This window comes from Salvelinus alpinus, chromosome 2 (assembly GCF_045679555.1).
Source record: "Salvelinus alpinus chromosome 2, SLU_Salpinus.1, whole genome shotgun sequence".
NCBI classification, from domain to species: domain Eukaryota; kingdom Metazoa; phylum Chordata; class Actinopteri; order Salmoniformes; family Salmonidae; genus Salvelinus; species Salvelinus alpinus.
In genome coordinates this window covers 62,390,672-62,409,598 of record NC_092087.1, presented here as the reverse complement: position 1 = coordinate 62,409,598, position 18,927 = coordinate 62,390,672, and the positions used below count along the sequence as shown (strand labels likewise).

At 42.9% G+C, this 18,927-nt stretch overlaps 1 protein-coding gene across 1 annotated transcript in view; it reads left to right on the top strand.

Annotated features, from left to right (window-relative positions):
• Positions 1-270: 270 nt before the first annotated feature.
• LOC139566225 (ubiquinol-cytochrome-c reductase complex assembly factor 1-like) overlaps positions 271-18,927 on the top strand; it is a 64,049-nt gene continuing 45,392 nt past the window's right edge. The window contains exon 1 of the mRNA XM_071387264.1: positions 271-479. Within this exon, the coding sequence (XP_071243365.1) occupies positions 405-479 (75 nt within the window). The 5' untranslated portion in view covers positions 271-404. The remainder of the gene's footprint in view (positions 480-18,927) is intronic.

The window sequence follows — 18,927 nt, the reverse complement described above, 5'->3', positions numbered from 1 at the left end:
CCAGCTGGTGGCGGTAGTGCATCATTAACATTGGATACCAACCGCCGTTAAACCCCATCGAAGAAGAAGATAACATGATGATTTATTTATTTTGTCATTTCATTTAATTGTAATTTTTGGCAGGTTTGGTCCCCCATATAAATAGGCAAACAATGTAATCCAGTCGACTATCCAAAATGTGGTTCTTCTTATGTGTTTTTTATCATCAGGCAGAATGTTTGTAGGTAACGCTGTTTCAGACCGGGCAGCATTCGTGGTAGGACAGATTCCTTTATTGTTAACGTTACCTGTGGGAGGAGTAGGGTCAGTATCAGGGTTACAAAACGTGAAGATTTAATTGAAAAAACATTCTGATTCCTGCTTCTTAGTTGGAATACTTAAACATTGTAACTTTTGGAGGAGTGATGTATCGGCTACCATTGCAGTCCGTCGTGAGGAACATTATACATGTGTCAGCATCAAGAGCCACCCTCGGAAAGGTAATTTTCAAGGCTTGCTCACATGAAGGCTAATGTTAGCTAACTAGCTACCTAGTGTAGCTTAACATTAGCTAGTTAATGGCTTTAGCTTACTGTCAAGTCGCAACATTTATTGGTAGCCAAATTAAACAACTCTAGCGAGCAAGTCACTCGCACTGTGATTGGGGCATGAAGAATATATAACGTAAACTCGTACTTCGACTTGGTCCATATAATTGCCCTTATTTTAGCGCCCCAAAAACGTAATACTTCCAGATCAACTGTAATGTCAAAACCATTGTAAAGCACAATTTCTCCCCTTTCCAACAGAATCAATTATATGACCTAAACGCTGCACGTTTCTGCATAATTCAAGCAGGCAATGAGCCCCGTCGGGTCTTTTTAAAAATGGCGGGTGGGGAAGCGAAACTAATGCGTGATAGTGAGAAGGAGAGATGTTGTGTGGGAAAATTGCTTATTTTCACTAGATCTGTCCACCTTATCGCCACTAAAATGTAAATAAAACACTATAAAGAGTTTATATAATGTGTGATTACATACCTATTTGAAGGTTTGTGTCAAATTTGAATCGGGTTTTTAGGGCGGCGCAAAAGTGATCGTAGAAGTAAACAGCGGCTTTGAGAATGATGATCGCATGCAATGATGACGCAAAAATGACTAGGTATCCCCCGTCACTGTCCATTAAATGTTTTTAAACGATGAGAGACGTGCTACACCTGGTGGAGAGAGATTGTAAGACAGAACTAGTTGCTTTATGCGTGCTGTACGTTACGACATGACACGTCACAATGTAACGGAGGGTCCGTTTTTTTCTACTTTTCTCCAGTACTATAGAGCCATTACCATGTCGATCAACGCTTGAATAGAAACCTAGTTCACACCCCCGATTTTGAAGTCAACACAGTCGCTACAGTCCCATTAGTTTTCTTTGTAGCCTCGTTTGAATGTTGCGGTTGCGCACATTTATATGGAATGGGGTGAGTTTACGTTAGTTGCCTTACTCTATTGAGTGTTCCAAAAACATAATAAAAACATGATCTAACGTTAGGCTTTATCAGCTAACATTGATTCCAACCCAGGTGAATTTAAACGTGACCAGACTCACTAATTTATACCGCGTTCAGAAAACTGGGAACTCAAAGTATTTATACCCGTTGACTTATTCCACATTTTGTGTTACAGCCAGAATTCAAAATGGATTCTATATTTTAAAAAGCTCACCCATTTACACACAATACCCCATAATGACACAGTGAAAACATGTTTTTTTTTGTTTTTTTTACGCATTTATTGAAGATAATTACATAAGTATTCACACCCCTGAGTCAATACTTTGTAGAAGCACCTTTGGCAGGGATTACATATGTTTGTCTCTAAGCGCTTTCCACACCAGGATTGTGCACCACTTAAATTTTTTTTTATTCAAGCTCTGTCAAATTGGTTGTTGATCATTGTTAGACAACCATTTTCAAGTAGATTTAAGTCAAAACTGTAACTCGGCCACTCAGGAACTTTCAATGTCGTCTTGGTAAGCAACTCCAGTGTATATTTAGCCTTGTGGTTTAGGTTCCAGTGTCTGGTAGAAAGCAGACTGAACCAGGTTTTCCTATAGGATTTGGCCTACAGGGAGAAGGTGAGGGCTCTGGGGGTGTGGTGTCAGGAAAATAACCTCTCGCTCAACGTCAACAAAACAAAGGAGATGATTGAGATGACTTCAGGCATTTTCGAACAAAACATACATTTATTGTATAACATGTTATAAGACTGTCATCTGATGAAGTTGTTTCTTGGTTAGTGACTAATTATATCTCTATTTGGTCGGTTTTGTGATAGCTACCTATGCGGTAGAAAAATGGTGAAAATATGCGGTTGAGTCTTTTGCTATTGTGGTTAGCTAATAGAAATACATATTGTGTTTTCGCTGTAATACATTTTAAAAATCAGAAATGATGGCTGGATTCACAAGTTGTTTATCTTTCATTTGCTGTATTGGACTTGTGATTTCATGAAAATTATATTATATGATATCCCTGTCCCGTTAGGCTAGGCTATTCTAGTCAGCTTTTTTGATGAGGAGGATCCCGGATCCGGGAGAGAGAAGCGGTAGAGGTTTAAAGTTCCTTGCTCAGAACATGAGAACATATGAAAGCTGGTGGTTCCTTTTACATGAGTCTTCAATATTCCCAGTTAAGAAGTTTTAGGTTGTAGTTATTATAGGAATTATGGGACTATTTCTCTCTATACGATTTGTATTTAATTTACCTTTGACTATTGGATGTTCTTATAGGCACTAGTATTGCCAGCCTAATCTCGGGAGTTGACAGGCTTGAAGTCATTAACAGCGCTGTGCTTCAAGCATTGCGAAGAGCTGCTGGCAAACACAGGAAAGTGCTGTTTGAATGAATGCTTACGAGTCTGCTGCTGCCTACCACCGCTCAGTCAGTCTGCTCTATCAAATATCAAATCATAGACTTAATTATAATATAATAAGGGCGCCAAATTCAAACAACAGACATCTCAGAATTAAAATTCCTCAAACATACAAGTATTATACACCATTTTAAAGAAACGTCTTGTTATGCTTTACGGCGAAAGCACACCATGCGATTATGTTAGGTCAGCGCCTAGCCACAGAAAACCATACAGCCATTTTCCAACCAAGGAGAGGTGTCACAAAAGTCAGACATAGCTTTAAAATTAATCACTTACCTTTGATGATCTTCATCTGATGGCACTCCCAGGTCTCGATGTTAGACGACAAATGTTTGTTTTGTTCGATAAAGTTAATCTTTATGTCCAAATACCTCCTTTTTGTTTGCGCGTTTAGTCCAGTAATCCAAATGCAAAGCGCGGGCACAAAGTCCAGACGAAAAGTCAAAAAAAGTTCCATTAAAGTTCGTAGAAACATGTCAAACGATGTATATAATCAATCTTTAAGACTAATGTCTTTCAGCTTGACCACTTGTTGAAAAAGCTCTTATTCGATCCCCTTTCACAATACAAGCCTGAAACAACTTCTAAAGACTGTTGACATCTACTGGAAGCCTTAGGAGGTGCAATCTGAACCCATAGACACAGGATATTGGGTAGGTAATTGTAACGGGTGTTCTCCTCCTCTTCGTCTGAAGAGGAGGAGTAGGGATTGGACCAAAGCGCAGCATTGTGATCTGACATAATGATTTATTTAACGAAACCAAAAACACGAAGAACACTTGAATTGAAACAAAACAACAAACGGAGTCAACAGACCTGAACAAACAAACTTACATAACACGAAGAACGCACGAACAGGAAAATAGACTACACAAAAACCGAACGAACAAACAAACCGAAACAGTCCCGTGTGGCGCGACAAACACAGACACAGGAGACAACCACCCACAACCAACAATGTGAAACCACCTACCTTAATATGGCTCTCAATCAGAGGAAACGTAAACCACCTGCCTCTAATTGAGAACCATATCAGGTCACCCATTAACCAACATAGAAACACATAACATAGACTGCCCACCCAAACTCACGCCCTGACCGACTAACACATACAAAATAAACAGAAAACAGGTCAGGAACGTGACATAACCCCCCCCTCAAAGTGCGTACTCCGAACGCACCACCAAAAGTCTAGGGGAGGGTCTGGGTGGGCATCTGACCACGGTGGTGGCTCAGGCTCTGGGCGAGGTCCCCACCCCACCATAGTCAATCCCAGCTTACGTCTCCCCCTCCGACTGACCACCCTCCTATTACACCCACTTAATTTACAGGGTAACATCAAGATAAGGGGCAGCACCGGGACAAGGGGCAGCACCGGGATAAGGTAGCTCAGGACAGAGAGGTAGCTCAGGACAGAGAGGTAGGTCAGGATAGAGAGGTAGCTCAGGATAGAGGGGCAACTCCGGACTGAAGGGCAGCTCCGGACAGAGAGACAGCTCTGGACTGAGGGGCAGTTCAGGATTAATGGCAGCTCTGGGCTGAGGGGCAGCTCATGGCTGGCTGACGGCTCTGGACGCTCATGGCTGGCTGACGGCTCTGAACGCTCATGGCTGGCTGACGGCTCTGGACGCTCATGGCTGGCTGACGGCTCTGGACGCTCATGGCTAGCGGACGGCTCTGGACGCTCATGGCTGGCTGACGGCTCTGGATGCTCATGGCTGGCTGACGGCTCTGGACGCTCATGGCTGGCTGACGGCTCTGGACGCTCATGGCTCGCTGGCGGCTCTGGCAGATCCTGGCTCGCTGACGGCTCTGGCAGATCCTGGCTCGCTGACGGCTCTGGCTGCTCATGGCTCGCTGACGGCTCTGGCTGCTCATGGCTCGCTGACGGCTCTGGCTGCTCATGGCTCGCTGACGGCTCTGGCTGCTCATGGCTCGCTGACGGCTCTGGCTGCTCATGGCTCGCTGACGGCTCTGGCTGCTCATGGCTCGCTGACGGCTCTGGCAGATCCTGGCTCGCTGACGGCTCTGGCAGATCCTGTCTGGTTGGCGGCTCTGGCAGATCCTGTCTGGTTGGCGGCTCTGGCAGATCCTGTCTGGTTGGCGGCTCTTGCAGATCCTGTCTGGTTGGCGGCTCTGGCAGATCCTGTCTGGTTGGCGGCTCTGGCAGATCCTGTCTGGTTGGCGGCTCTGGCAGATCCTGTCTGGTTGGCGGCTCTGGCAGATCTTGTCTGGTTGGCGGCTCTGGCAGATCCTGTCTGGTTGGCGGCTCTGGCAGATCCTGACTGATGAATGGCTCTAGCGGCTCCTGACTGACGAACGGCTCTGACGGCTCGGGACAGACGGGCGACTCAGATAGCGCTGGGTAGACGGATGGCTCAGATGGCGCTGGGTAGACGGATGGCTCAGATGGCGCTGGGTAGACGGATGGCTCAGATGGCACTGGGCAGACGGATGGCTCAGATGGCACTGGGCAGACGGATGGCTCAGGTGGCACTGGGCAGACGGATGGCTCAGATGGCACTGGGCAGACGGATGGCTCTGGCCGGATGAGGCGCACTGTAGGCCTGGTGCGTGGTGCCGAAACTGGAGGCACCGGGCTAAGGACACGCACCTTCAGGCTAGTGCGGGGAGCAGGCACAGGGCACACTGAACTCTCAAAGCGTACTTTGGGCCTGGTGCGTGGTACCGGCACTGGTGGTACCGGGCTGAGGGCACGCACATCAGGACGAGTACGGGGAGAAGGAACAGTGTGTACAGGGCTCTGGAGACGCACAGGTGGCTTAGTGCGTGGTGCCGGAACTGGAGGCACTGGGCTGTAGACACGCACCATAGGGAGAGTGCGTGGAGGAGGAACAGGGCTCTGGAAACGCACTGGAAGCCTGGCGTACTGGCTCCCTTGAGCACCGAGCCTGCCCAACCTTACCTGGTTGAATGCTCCCCGTCGCCCGACCAGTGCGGGGAGGTGGAATAACCCGCACCGGGCTATGTAGGCGAACCGGGGACACCATGCGTAAGGCTGGTGCCATGTATGCCGGCCCGAGGAGACGCACTGGAGACCAGACGCGTTGAGCCGGCTTCATGACACCTGGCTCAATGCCCAATCTAGCCCTACCAGTGCGGGGAGGTGGAATAACCCGCACCGGGCTATGAACACGTACAGGAGACACCGTGCGCTCTACTGCGTAACACGGTGTCTGCCCGTACTCCCGCTCTCCACGGTTAGCCTGGGAAGTGGGCGCAGGTCTCCTACCTGCCCTCGGCCCATTACCTCTTAGCCCCCCCCCAATACATTTTTGGGGTTTCTTCACGGGCTTCCAGCCACGTCTCCTTGCTGCCTCCTCATACCACCGCTCTTGGGCTCTCGCTGCCTCCATCTCCTCACGAGCGCGGCAATATTCCCCAATATGAGCCCAGTGTCCTTTTCCCTCCAATACTTCTTCCCATGTCCAGGATTCCTGTTTCGTAGGCCACTGCTCGAACTCACGCTGCTTGGTCCTGGTTTGGTGGGTGGTTCTGTAACGGGTGTTCTCCTCCTCTTTGTCTGAAGAGGAGGAGTAGGGATTGGACCAAAGCGCAGCATTGTGATCTGACATAATGATTTATTTAACGAAACCAAAAACACGAAGAACACTTGAATTGAAACAAAACAACAAACGGAGTCAACAGACCTGAACAAACGAACTTACATAACACGAAGAACGCACGAACAGGAAAATAGACTACACAAAAACCGAACGAACAAACAAACCGAAACAGTCCCGTGTGGCGCGACAAACACAGACACAGGAGACAACCACCCACAACCAACAATGTGAAACCACCTACCTTAATATGGCTCTCAATCAGAGGAAACGTAAACCACCTGCCTCTAATTGAGAACCATATCAGGTCACCCATTAACCAACATAGAAACACATAACATAGACTGCCCACCCAAACTCACGCCCTGACCGACTAACACATACAAAATAAACAGAAAACAGGTCAGGAACGTGACAGTAATCACTTTTAAAAAACTACAAACCTCAGATTTCCCACTTCCTGGTTGGATTTATCTCAGGTTTTTGCCTGCCATATGAGTTCTTTTATACTCACAGACATTATTTTAACAGTTTTGGAAACTTTAGAGTGTTTTCTATCCAAAGCTACCATATGCATATCCAAGCTTCTGGGCCTGAGTAACAGGCAATTTACTCTCGGCACGCTTTTCATCCAAACTTCCCAATGCTGCCCCCTATCCCAATGAAGTTAATATGGTCAAATCCGGAAACTATCATTTCGAAAACTAAATATTTATTATTTCAGTGAAATACTGAACCGTTCTGTATTTTATAGAACGGGTGGCAACCCTTAGTCTAAATATTGCTGTTACATTGCACAACCTTCAATGTTATGTCATAATTATTAAGAATTCTGGCAAATTAGTTCGCAACGAGCCAGGCGGCCCAAACTGTTGCATATACCCTGACTCTGCGTGCAATGAATGCAAGAGAAGGGACGTAATTTCCCTAGTTATTATTGCCTGCTAACATGAATTTAAAAAAACTAAATATGCAGGTTTTAAAAGGTTCTGTGTATTGATTTTAAGAAAGGCATGGATGTTTATGGTTGGGTACATTCGTGCAACGATTGTGCTTTTTTCGCGAATGCGCTTTTGTTAAATCATCCCCCGTTTGGGGAAGTAGGCTGTGATTCGCTGATAAATTAACAGGTACCGCATTGATTATATGCAACGCAGGACAAGCTAGTTAACCTAGTAATATCATCAACCATGTGTAGTTAACTAGTGATTATGTGAAGATTGATTGTTTTTTTATAAGATAACTTTAATGCTAGCTAGCACCTTACCTTGGCTCCTTGCTGCACTCGGGTAACAGGTGGTCAGCCTGCCACACGGTTTCCTTGTGGAATGCATTGTAATCGGTGTCCAAAAATGCCGATTACGATTGTTATGAAGACTTGAAATCAGCCCTAATTAATTCGGCCTTGCAGATTTTTAATCGGTCGACCTCTAGTTCAGACCAAGGGCCTCAAGCTTAATGATGAACTTGGAGGGTACTATGGTGTTGAATGCTGAGCTATAGTTAATGAACAGCATTCTTACATAGGTGTTCCCCTTGTCCAGATGGGATTGTGCAGTGTTTGTCGACTGCATCGTCTGTAGACCTGTGACAGATAAGGTGGAGGTGATATAATCCTTGACTCGTCACTCAAAGCACTTCATGATGACAGAAGTGAGTGCTACGAGGCGATAGTCACTTAGTTCCGTTACCTTTTTATTCTTGGGTACAGGATCAATGGTGGCCATCTTGAAGCATGTGGGGACAACAGACTGGGATAGGGATTGATTGAATATGTCCGTGAACACACCAGCCAGCTGGTCTGTGCATGCTCTGAGGACGCGGCTAGGGATGCCGTCTGGGCCGGCAGCCTTGCGAGGGTTAACACGTTTACAGTGGCTTTCGAAAGTGTTCACCCCCTTGGCATTTTTCCTATTTTGTTGCCTTACAACATGGAATTAAAATTGATTTTTGGGGGGTTTGTATCATTTGATTTACGCAGCATGCCTACCACTTTGAGGATGCAAAAATAACTGAACTTGAGCGTGCATAACTATTCACATTTTGCAGCAATTACAGCTGCAAGTCTCTTGGGGTATGTCTTTATAAGCTTGGCACATCTAGCCACTGGGATTTTTTCCCATTACTCCAGCTCCTTCAAGTTGGATGGGTTCTGCTGGTGTACAGCAATCTTTAACTTCTCTAGGATAGGGGGCAGAATTTTCACGTTTGGATGAAAAGCATACCCAAATTCAACTGCCAGCTACTCATCCCCAGAAGATAAGATATGCATATTGTTAGTATATTTGGATAGAAAACACTCTGAAGTTTCTCAAGCTGTTTGAATCATGTCTGTGAGTATAACAGAACTTATTTAGCAGGCGAAACCCCGAGGACAAACCATTCAGATGTTGTTTTTTTTAGGTCACTCTCTTTTCAATTAGTTTTCTTTGGGAAACCAGATTTCTAATCGACCTGCTTGCAGTTCCTACCGCTTCCACTGGATGTCAACAGTCTTGAGAAATTGGTTGAGGTTATTCCTTTGTGTAATGAAGAAGTACGGCCATCTTGAATGAGAGTCACATTAAGTGTCCTGTTAGATAGAAGCGCGTGAGCAGAAAGCTGGCTATAGTTGGTTTTAATCCTGTATTGTACACAGATCATCCCGTCTTCAATTTTATCGATTATTAACGTTAAAAAATACCTAAAGTTGTATTACAAAAAAGTTTGACATTTTTGGGCAAAGTTTACAGGTAACCTTTGAGATATTTTGTAGTCACATTTGAGCAATTTGGAAGCGGTGTTTTTCTGGATCAAACGTGCCAAATAAATGCACATTTTGGATATATATTGACGGAATTAATCGAAGAAAAGGACCATTTGTGATGTTTATGGGACATATTAGAGTGCCAACAACAGAAGCTCGTCAAAGGAAAGGCATGAATGATATTTTTATTTCTGCGTTTTGTGTCGCGCCTGCTTGCTTCTCTGTCCTTGTTTACTATTGTGCTATCCTCAGATAATAGCATCTTATGCTTTCGCCGAAAAGCCTATTTGAATTCTGACATGTTGGCTGGATTCACAACCAGTGTAGCTTTAATTTGGTAACTTTCATGTGTGATTTAATGAAAGTTTGATTTTTATAGTAATTTTCATAGTAATTAATTTGAATTTGGCGCTCTGCATTTTCTCTGGCTTTTTGCCAAGTGAGACAGTATGCACTTTACCGAACAAAACATACATGTATTGTGTAACATGAAGTCCTATGAGTGTCATCTGATGAAGATCATCAAAGGTTAGTGATTAATTTTGTTTCTGCTTTTTGTTACTCCTCTCTTTGGCTGGAAAAATGGCTGTGTTTTCTGTGGCTATCTACTGACCTAACATAATCGTTTGGTGTGCTTTCGCTGTAAATCCTTTTTGAAATCAGACATGCTGGCTGGATTCACAGCAAGTGTAGCTTTAATTTGGTGTCTTTCATGTGTGATTTCTTGAAAGTTAGATTTTTATAGTCATATTTGAACTTGGCGCTCTGCATTTTTACTGGCTTTTGGCCAAGTGGGACGTTAGCGTCCCACATATCCTAGAGAAGTTAAGTCATACCACAGCTTCTCAATTGGATTGAGGTCTGGTTTTTGACAAGGCCATTCCAGGACATTTAAATGTTTCCCTTAAACCACTCGAGTTTTGCTTCAGCAGTATGCTTAGGGTCGTTGTCCTGCTGAATGTGAACCTCCGTCCCAGACTCAAATCTCTGGAAGACTGAAACATGTTTCCCTCAAGAATTTCCCTGCATTTAGCGCCATCCATTCCTTCAATTCTGACCAGTTTCCCAGTCCCGGCAGATGAAAAACATCCCCACAGCACGATGCTGCCACAACCATGCTTCACTGTGGGGAGGGTGTTCTCAGGGTGATGAGAGGTGTTGGGTTTGCGCCAGACATAGCGTTTTCCTTAATGGCAAAAAAAGCAAAATTTTTGTCTCATCTGACCAGAGTACCTTCTTCCATATGTTTGGGGAGTCTCCCACATGCCTTTTGGCAAAGACCAAATGTGTTTGCTTATTTTTTCTTTGAACTATTACTTTTTCTGACCACTCTTCCGTAAAGCCCAGCTCTGGAGTGTACAGCTTAAAGTGGTCCTATGGACAGATACTCCAATCACCACTGTGGAGCTTGGCAGCTCCTTCAGGGTTATCTTTGGTCTCTTTGTTGCCTCTCTGATTATTGCCCTCCTTGCCTGGTCTGAGAGTTTTGGTGGGTGGTCCTCCCTTGGCAGTTTTGTTGTGGTGCCATATTCTTTAAATTTTTTAATAATGAATTTAATGGTGCTCCGTGGGATGTTCAAAGTTTCGAATATTTTTTTATAACCCAACCCTGATCTGTACTTCTCCACAACTTTGTCCCTGACCTGTTTGTCAAGCTCCTTGGTGGTGCCCCTTGCTTAGTGGTGTTGCAGACTCTGGGGCCTTTCAGAACAGGTGTGTGTGTGTGTGTGTGTGTGTGTGTGTGTGTGTGTGTGTGTGTGTGTGTGTGTGTGTGTGTGTGTGTGTGTGTGTGTGTGTGTGTGTGTGTGTGTGTGTGTGTGTGTGTGTGTGTGTGTGTGTGTGTGTGTGTGTGTGTGTGTGTGTACTGAGATCATGTGACACTTAGATTGTACACAGGTGGACTTTATTTAACTATGTGACTTCTGAAGGTAATTGGTTGCACCAGATCTTATTTAGGGGCTTCATAGCAAAGGGGGTGAATACATATGCACGCAACACTTTAACGTTTATAAAAAAATATATAAAAAAAATCACTTCACAAATTAGGACTATTTTGTATGTATGTACATGATATCAAAATAAAAATCAATTTAAATTACAGGTTGTAACGCAACAAAATAGGAAAAACACCAAGGGGGATTAATCATTTTGCAAGGCACTGTAAATGTCTTACTCATGTCGGAGAAGGAGAGCCCACAGTCCTTGGTAGCTGGCTGCGTCGGTGGGACTGTGTTATCCTCAAAGTGGGCAAAGAACATGTTTAGCTTGTCCGGAAGCAAGACGTCGGTGTCCGCGACGTTGGTGGTTTTCCTTTTGTAGTCCTTGATTGTCTGTAGACCCTGCCACATACGTCTCGTTTCTGAGCCGTTGAATTGCGACTCCACTTTGTCTCTATACTGACGATTTGCCTGTTTGATTGCGGAGGGAATGCCTACTCTGTTTGTATTCTGCCATATTCCTAGTCACCTTGCCATGGTTAAATGCGGTGGTTCGTGCTTTCAGTTTTGCGAGAATGCTGTCATCTACCCACGGTTTCTGGTTAGGGTAGGTTTTAATAGTCACACTGGGTACAACATCTCCTATACACTTCTTGATAAACTCAGTAACCGTCTCGGTATATACACTACCGTTCAAAAGTTCAGGGTCACTTAGAAATGTCCGTGTTTTTGAAAGAAAAGCAATTTTTTTGTCCATTTTTAAAATAACGTTAAATTGATCAGAAATACAGTGGAGACATTGTTAATGTTGTAAATGACTATTGTACCTGGAAACGGCAGATTTAAAAAATATATATATCTACAAAGGCACATTATCGGCAACCATCCCTCCTGTGTTCCAATGGCACGTTGTGCTGGCTAATCCAAGTTTGTCATTTTAAAAGGCTAATTGATCAGTAGAAAACCCTTTTGCAATTACGTTAGCACAGCTGAAAACTGCTGCGCTGATTTTAAAGAAGCAATAAAACGTTAGACTAGAGTATCTGGAGAATCAGCATTTGTGGGTTCAATTGCAGGCTCAAAATGGCCAGAAACAAATAACTTTCTTCTGAAGCTCGTCAGTCTATTTTTGTTCTGAGAAATGAAGGCAATTTCATGCGAGAAGTTGCCAAGAAACTGAAGATCTCGTACAACGCTGTGTACTACTCCCTTCACAGAACAGCGCAAACTGTCTCTAACCAGAATAGAAAGAGGAGTGGGAGGCCCTGGTGCACAACTGAGCAAGAGGACAAGTACATTAGTGTCTAGTTTGAGAAACAGACGCATCAAGTCCTCAACTGGCAGCTTTATTAAATAGTACCCGCAAACACCAGTCTCAACGTCAACAGTGAAGAGGCGACTCCGGGATGCTGGCCTTCTAGGAAGAGTTGCAAAGAAAAAGCCATATCTCAGACTGGCCAATCAAAAAATATTAAGATGGGCAAAAGAACACAGACACTGGACAGAGGAAGATTGGATTAACGTGTTATGGACAGACAAATCTAAGTTTGAGGTGTTCGGATCACACACAAGAACATTCGTGAGATGCAGAAAAAATGAAAAGATGCTTGATGCCATCTCAAGCTTGGTGGACGCAATGTGATGGTCTAGGGGTGCTTTGGTGGTAAAGTGGGAGATTTGTACAGGGTAAAAGGGATCTTGAAGAAGGATGGCTATCACTCCATTTTGCAACACCATGCCATACCCTGTGGACGGTGCTTAATTGGAGCAAATTTCCTCTACAACAGGACAATGACCCAAAGCAGAGGATTCTTTGACGAAAGAAAAGTTTGAAGGACACAATTATTATTTCAATTTAAAATATTTATTTATAACCTTGTCAACGTCTTGACTATATTTCCTATTCATTTTGCAACTCATTACATATATGCTTTCATGGAAAACAAGGACATTTCTAAGTGACCACAAAAATGTTAAACGGTAGTGTACATCGGTATTATTCACTGAAGCTACGCGGAACATATCCCAGTCAAAACAATCTTGAAGCGTGGATTCCGATTGGTCAGACCAGTGTTGAAAGCACGGGTACTTCCTGTTTGAGTTTCTGCCTATAAGAAGGGAGGATCAAAATAGAGTCGTGGTCAGATTTGGCAAAAAGAGGGCAATGGTCGAGTGTTTTTCCAGCACGAGGACTACAGTCAATATGCTAATAGAATTTAAGTAGCCTTTTCCTCAAATTTGCTTTGAAGTCCGCAGCGGCAGTAAATACAGCCTCAGGATGTATGGTTTCCAGTTTGCATAATAGGTCTGAACTTAAAAAGATGTTGCATAAAGGTTAATTTATTTTTCTTATTATTTTCACTGCATCAGGGCTTTACTGCCTTCTTCAGTGTGTAGGTACACGTTTATTTTAAGCAGCAGCAGGTACATCTAATCAGGGTTGCTACTCATCTGCCAATCAGGGATGTGGCTTTTCTGGTCTACCTGTGTACATGTTAGTCACAAAGAAATACAGAATTATAGGGTATGGGAGCGGGTATGAAGTGCAATTCATGAATCAATTAACTTAGGTGTCTGCTCACCTGGATACATCATATTAATTCATGAGATAGCTTACCACAAAGGACATCAGGCTCAGCAGTTCATAAATATGTGGGGATAACTCATAAACAATATGGACAGTGTTCTTGTATACCAGTCTAAATTTGGCTTATAGGAAGGAGGTGATGTCAAATTCTTTGTTTAAACAGTGTGGAGATACAGAATTGTATTTATATAGCCACATGGCTTTAGTTACCACATGCCTTGGTATTTGATCCAGACCAGGGAAAGAAAGGTATGCATGAGCTCATCAGAGTTGGGTGATGAATTGCGCTGCCACGGCCCTCTTCATCAAACGTGCCCACCACTCCTCTGACTTCCTGTCAAAGCCACTTTCCTGCCACTAATTCTGTTGACATTGGGAAGCAGGGGATGACATAAGCTCCAGGCCTGGACTCAATCAGAGCTAAACATTCAGGAAGCTAAACATTGCATGAAAATGGTGTCATGTTGGGGGGGGGGCACACAAATGCAGATTCCTACTCACACTGGTTTAGGTTATTTGGACCCAAGAACTTGTGACTGAAAATGTAGAACGGAATTCCCCAACTGACGGGTGAATTTTAATTGGCCCCCAAACATTCAAGCAACAAAAAAAAAACACTTATCTATATATATTAATTAATTAATTAATTACATTACACACACACACACACACACACACACACACACACACACACACACACACACACACACACACACACACACACACACACACACACACACACACACACACACACACACACACACACACTCAAAAGTTTGGACACCTACTCTTTCAAGGGATTTTCTACATTGTAGAATAATGGTGAAGGCATCAAAACTATGAAATAACACATGGAATCATGTAGTAACTAAAGTGTTAAACAAATATATTTTGTATTTGAGATTCTTCAAAGTAGCCACCCTTTGCTTTGACTGCTTTGCACACTTGGTATTCTCTCAACCAGCTTCACCTGGAATGCTTTTCCGAGTTGGCTGCTGAGCACTTGTTGGCTGCTTTTCCTTCCAACTCATCCCAAACCATCTCATTTGGGTTGAGGTTGGGTGATTGTGTAGGCCAGGTCATCTGACGCATCACTCTCCTTGGTCAAATAGCCCTTACACAGCCTGGAGGTGTGTTGGGTCATTATCCTCTTGAAAAGGAAATGATAGCCCAAACCAGATGGGATGGCGTATTGTTGCAGAATGCTGTGGAGGCCATGCTGGTTAAGTGTGCCTTGAATTCTAAATAAATAAGTGTCACCAGCAAAACACCATCACACCACCACCTCCATGCTTTACAGTGGGAACTACACATGCGGAGGTCATCTGTTCACCTACTTTAAATTGTTTAACTTGGGTCAAACGTCAAACACAATAAGTTGGGTGAATTTTGGCCCATTCCTCCTGACAGCTGGTGTAACTGAGTCAGGTTTGTAGGCCTCCTTGCTCGCACACGCTTTTTCAGTTCTGCCCACAAATGTTCTATAGGATTGAGGTCAGGGCTTTGTGATGGCCACTCCAATACCTTGACTTTGTTGTCCATAAGCCATTTTGCCACAACTTTGGAAGTATGCTTGGTGTCATTGTCCATTTGGAAGACCCATTTGCGACCATGCTTTTAAACTCGTTTTTCAACCACTACACAAATGTCTTTAACAAACTATAGTTTTGGCTAGTCGGTTAGGACATCTACTTTGTGCATGACACAAGTAATTTTTCCAACAATTGTTTACAGACAGATTATTTCACTTATAATTCCCTGTATCACAATTCCAGTGGGTCAGAAGTTTACATACACTAAATTGACTGTGCCTTTAAACAGCTTGGAAAATTCCAGAAAATGATGTCATGGCTTTAGAAGCCTCTGATAGGCTAATTGACATCATTTGAGTGAATTGGAGGGGTACCTGTGGATGTATTTCAAGGCCTACCTTCAAACTCAGTGCCTCTTTGCTTGACATCATGGGAAAATCAGCCAAGACCTCAGGAAACAAATTGTATACCTCCAAGTCCGGTTCATCCTTGGGAGCAATTTCCAAACGCCTGAAGGTACCACGTTCATCTGTACGAACAATAGTACGCAAGTATAAACACCATGGGACCACGCGTTATGCTACCTTAACCATCTAATTGGACTGTATTCTATCTACGTCCATGGTCTTGGCTAATGTCATGTCTTTCCTAGTTTGCGGGGTGTTGCTTAGGGTACTATCCTAAGTTGATAACTATATGATAAGTCTACAGCTGTAAGGCACTAGTTTTGGGCAGTCTACAGGGATGACCTATGGACTTCTGAGAAAACTGGTGAGTGCTGTAGCTGTAGAGTTAAAGGCCTCAAAATAAATGTTCAACTTTACTAAGGCTGGTATTTTGCTCGGACCCTTAAGTGATCCTAGCATAAATCCTAATTGGATGTTCCGTTGTGCATGTGCGTTTATGCTTACGCAAGTGCACATGTCAAGGGAAGTAAACCAAGTATCCTGGCAGACTACAACTTGTTCAGAATGAGTCTGACGTAGTCAGGTAATTTTCAGGTCAATGCCTGGAGGTCAGTCAGAATTGGTGTCGAGGGAGTCTGTAGTGGTTTTACTACCAGTCACTGTCTTCCACTATTTTAGTGGCGGTAGGTATGAAGAAGTATACTTCATAGCTATGTTATCCACAGAGGAGTTAACCTTATGACGGAAGTACTCTAAGTATTAGACCAGTCGTACGTGGTGTGATCGTGGTTCATGACTTCTAATAACTTTTCTCCTGAACGGAGGGTTCTATTTATTAGTGGCGTGTGTAACCTTTGAAAGAGTGCAATGGAGATTCCCTTCCGCGTCCTGCACTCTGAGTGACTCCTATGTTGCTATTATCAATAGCAATTTAACTTGTGTGGTTACTAATCCTCTTACTGAGTGTTGCTGGTCTGACTGTGGTATTGGTATTGGTACAAAATCTCTATGTTAACCAAGGGGTTTTCAAATTTCACATCAGTAGGGTAGAGAGAGGAAAAAGGGGGGAAGAGGTATTTATGACTGTCATAAACCTACCCACAGGCCAACGTCATGACACATACAAGTATTAGGCACCATTTTAAAGACAAAATTCTCGTTAATCCAGCCACAGTGTCTGATTTCAAAAAGGCTTTACAGCGAAAGCTCCACAAACGATTATGTTAGGTCACCACCAAGTCACAGAAAAACACAGCAATTTTTCCAGCCAAAGAGTTGTCACAAAAAGCAGAAATATAGATAAAATTAATCACTAACCTTTGATGATCTTCATCAGATGACACACATAGGACTTCATGTTACACAATACATGTATGTTTTGTTCGATAAAGTGAATATTTATATCCAAAAATCTAATTTTACATTGGCGTGTTATGTTCAGTAGTTCCAAAACATGCGGTGATTTTTCAGAGAGCCACATCAATTCACAGAAATACTCATAATAAATATTGCTAATAGATACAACTATTATACATGGAACTTTAGATAAACTTCTCCTTAATTAAGCTAAGCTTCAGGCTAACTGGGGGCCCAAGGCTGTTTAGGAGACACCGCTATGGACACTATGTAATTGTGATGAACTGAGAGAATTTTAGGGTAGCACTGTAATTCGTTAATTATATGACATCTTCCCTGCTCCTCTGTTCTTATCTCTTTGTCTTTGTCTTCTACACCTCTCTCCCCACCTCCTCTTTGTTCCTCTTTTTTTTTATAGTGCACAGCATATGTGCATTGAAGTACAGATTGAACTTGTATTTATAATATTATAGTATTTATAATGCAAGTATTATGTATTTATAACACCTGGATAATGAACTTTCAATAAAGTGTTTCACATTTTCCACTGGTTGAAATTAAGTATCTCATTGAAATACTACACCTATCCTGTGTCCTCAGATTAATGTAGATGAAGGGAGTTAGATATGCATAGGAAGTGTAGTGTACTGTTTGTTTTCTGTATATATGAATTACAAATCAGCCTTTACTTAAATCATGTTTCTTGTCTTTTGCATAGTTACAATGTGTAATCATTGATGTTCCAGGAGCAGGAGTGGTAAACACTGTTGAAGTGTATAATTGTAATACATACACGTAGACACCAGCATCTTCAAAGAATGGAACCGCACCTTTATTTGTCAAGGAAGAGTACATTATCAGTGAATATATTCAATGTACATGCTACAATGTGGGTATCTCATGTGTGGTAAAAAAACATGTATTTAGGACTTGCATCCTTGGCATAATACATTTATTATATTCTACTCAATCCATAGGCTTCATTAATGCCATTCAGACTTGAAGTTGATACAACAGCTATGATAGCTGAGGTTCATAGGTTCTGAACTAATATTCATACCAAATGTTTTAGGGTCCATACATAGATCGGCTACATACTGTAGCTAGCTACACATCCATCCATGTATCCTCCACTATACAATAAGCAAGTAAATAGTTAGCTAGCTATGTAACTTCAGCTGCATTTATGGCAAATATAAGCAAGGCAAGCTTACACAATTGTATATTCAATTTGCAGTAAATGCTTTACCTAGCTAGATTCTTTACATACACTGTTTCACAAGACGACAGCCTGGTTTGCTGGTTTTCTCAGGAGTCCCTAAAACATTAAACACAACATTCATTCATACTCATGTCATAACACTAGCTAGTCAGCTAACTTGCTAAATAGCGATTTTCATGAATTAACTTTGACAAAAATATGCACAATTTTATCTACATTTAAAACCTTTTGTCAATAGGGGGGAGCTGTGTTCACTTTGGAAAAAATCGTGCCCAAATTAAACTGCCTCGTACTCTATTCTAGCTCGTACAATATGCATATTATTATTACTATTGGATAGAAAACACTCAAGTTTCTAAAACCGTTTGAATTATATCTGTGAGTAAAACAGAACTCATTTTGCAGCAAACTTCCATACAGGAAGTGAAAAATCTGAAAACGAGGCTCTGTTCCAGGGCCTTCCTATTAATTTGCCTGAAATCTATGGATATACATGCACTTCATACGCCTTCCACTAGATGTCAACAGGCAGTGGGAGGTGAAATGGGGTGTCTAGCTTGATCTGAGGTCGAACAAGCTTTTGGAATGACGTGTCTGGAAATTTCATTGTCTTCGAAGGCGCGAGAAGGAACCCCAGATTGCCT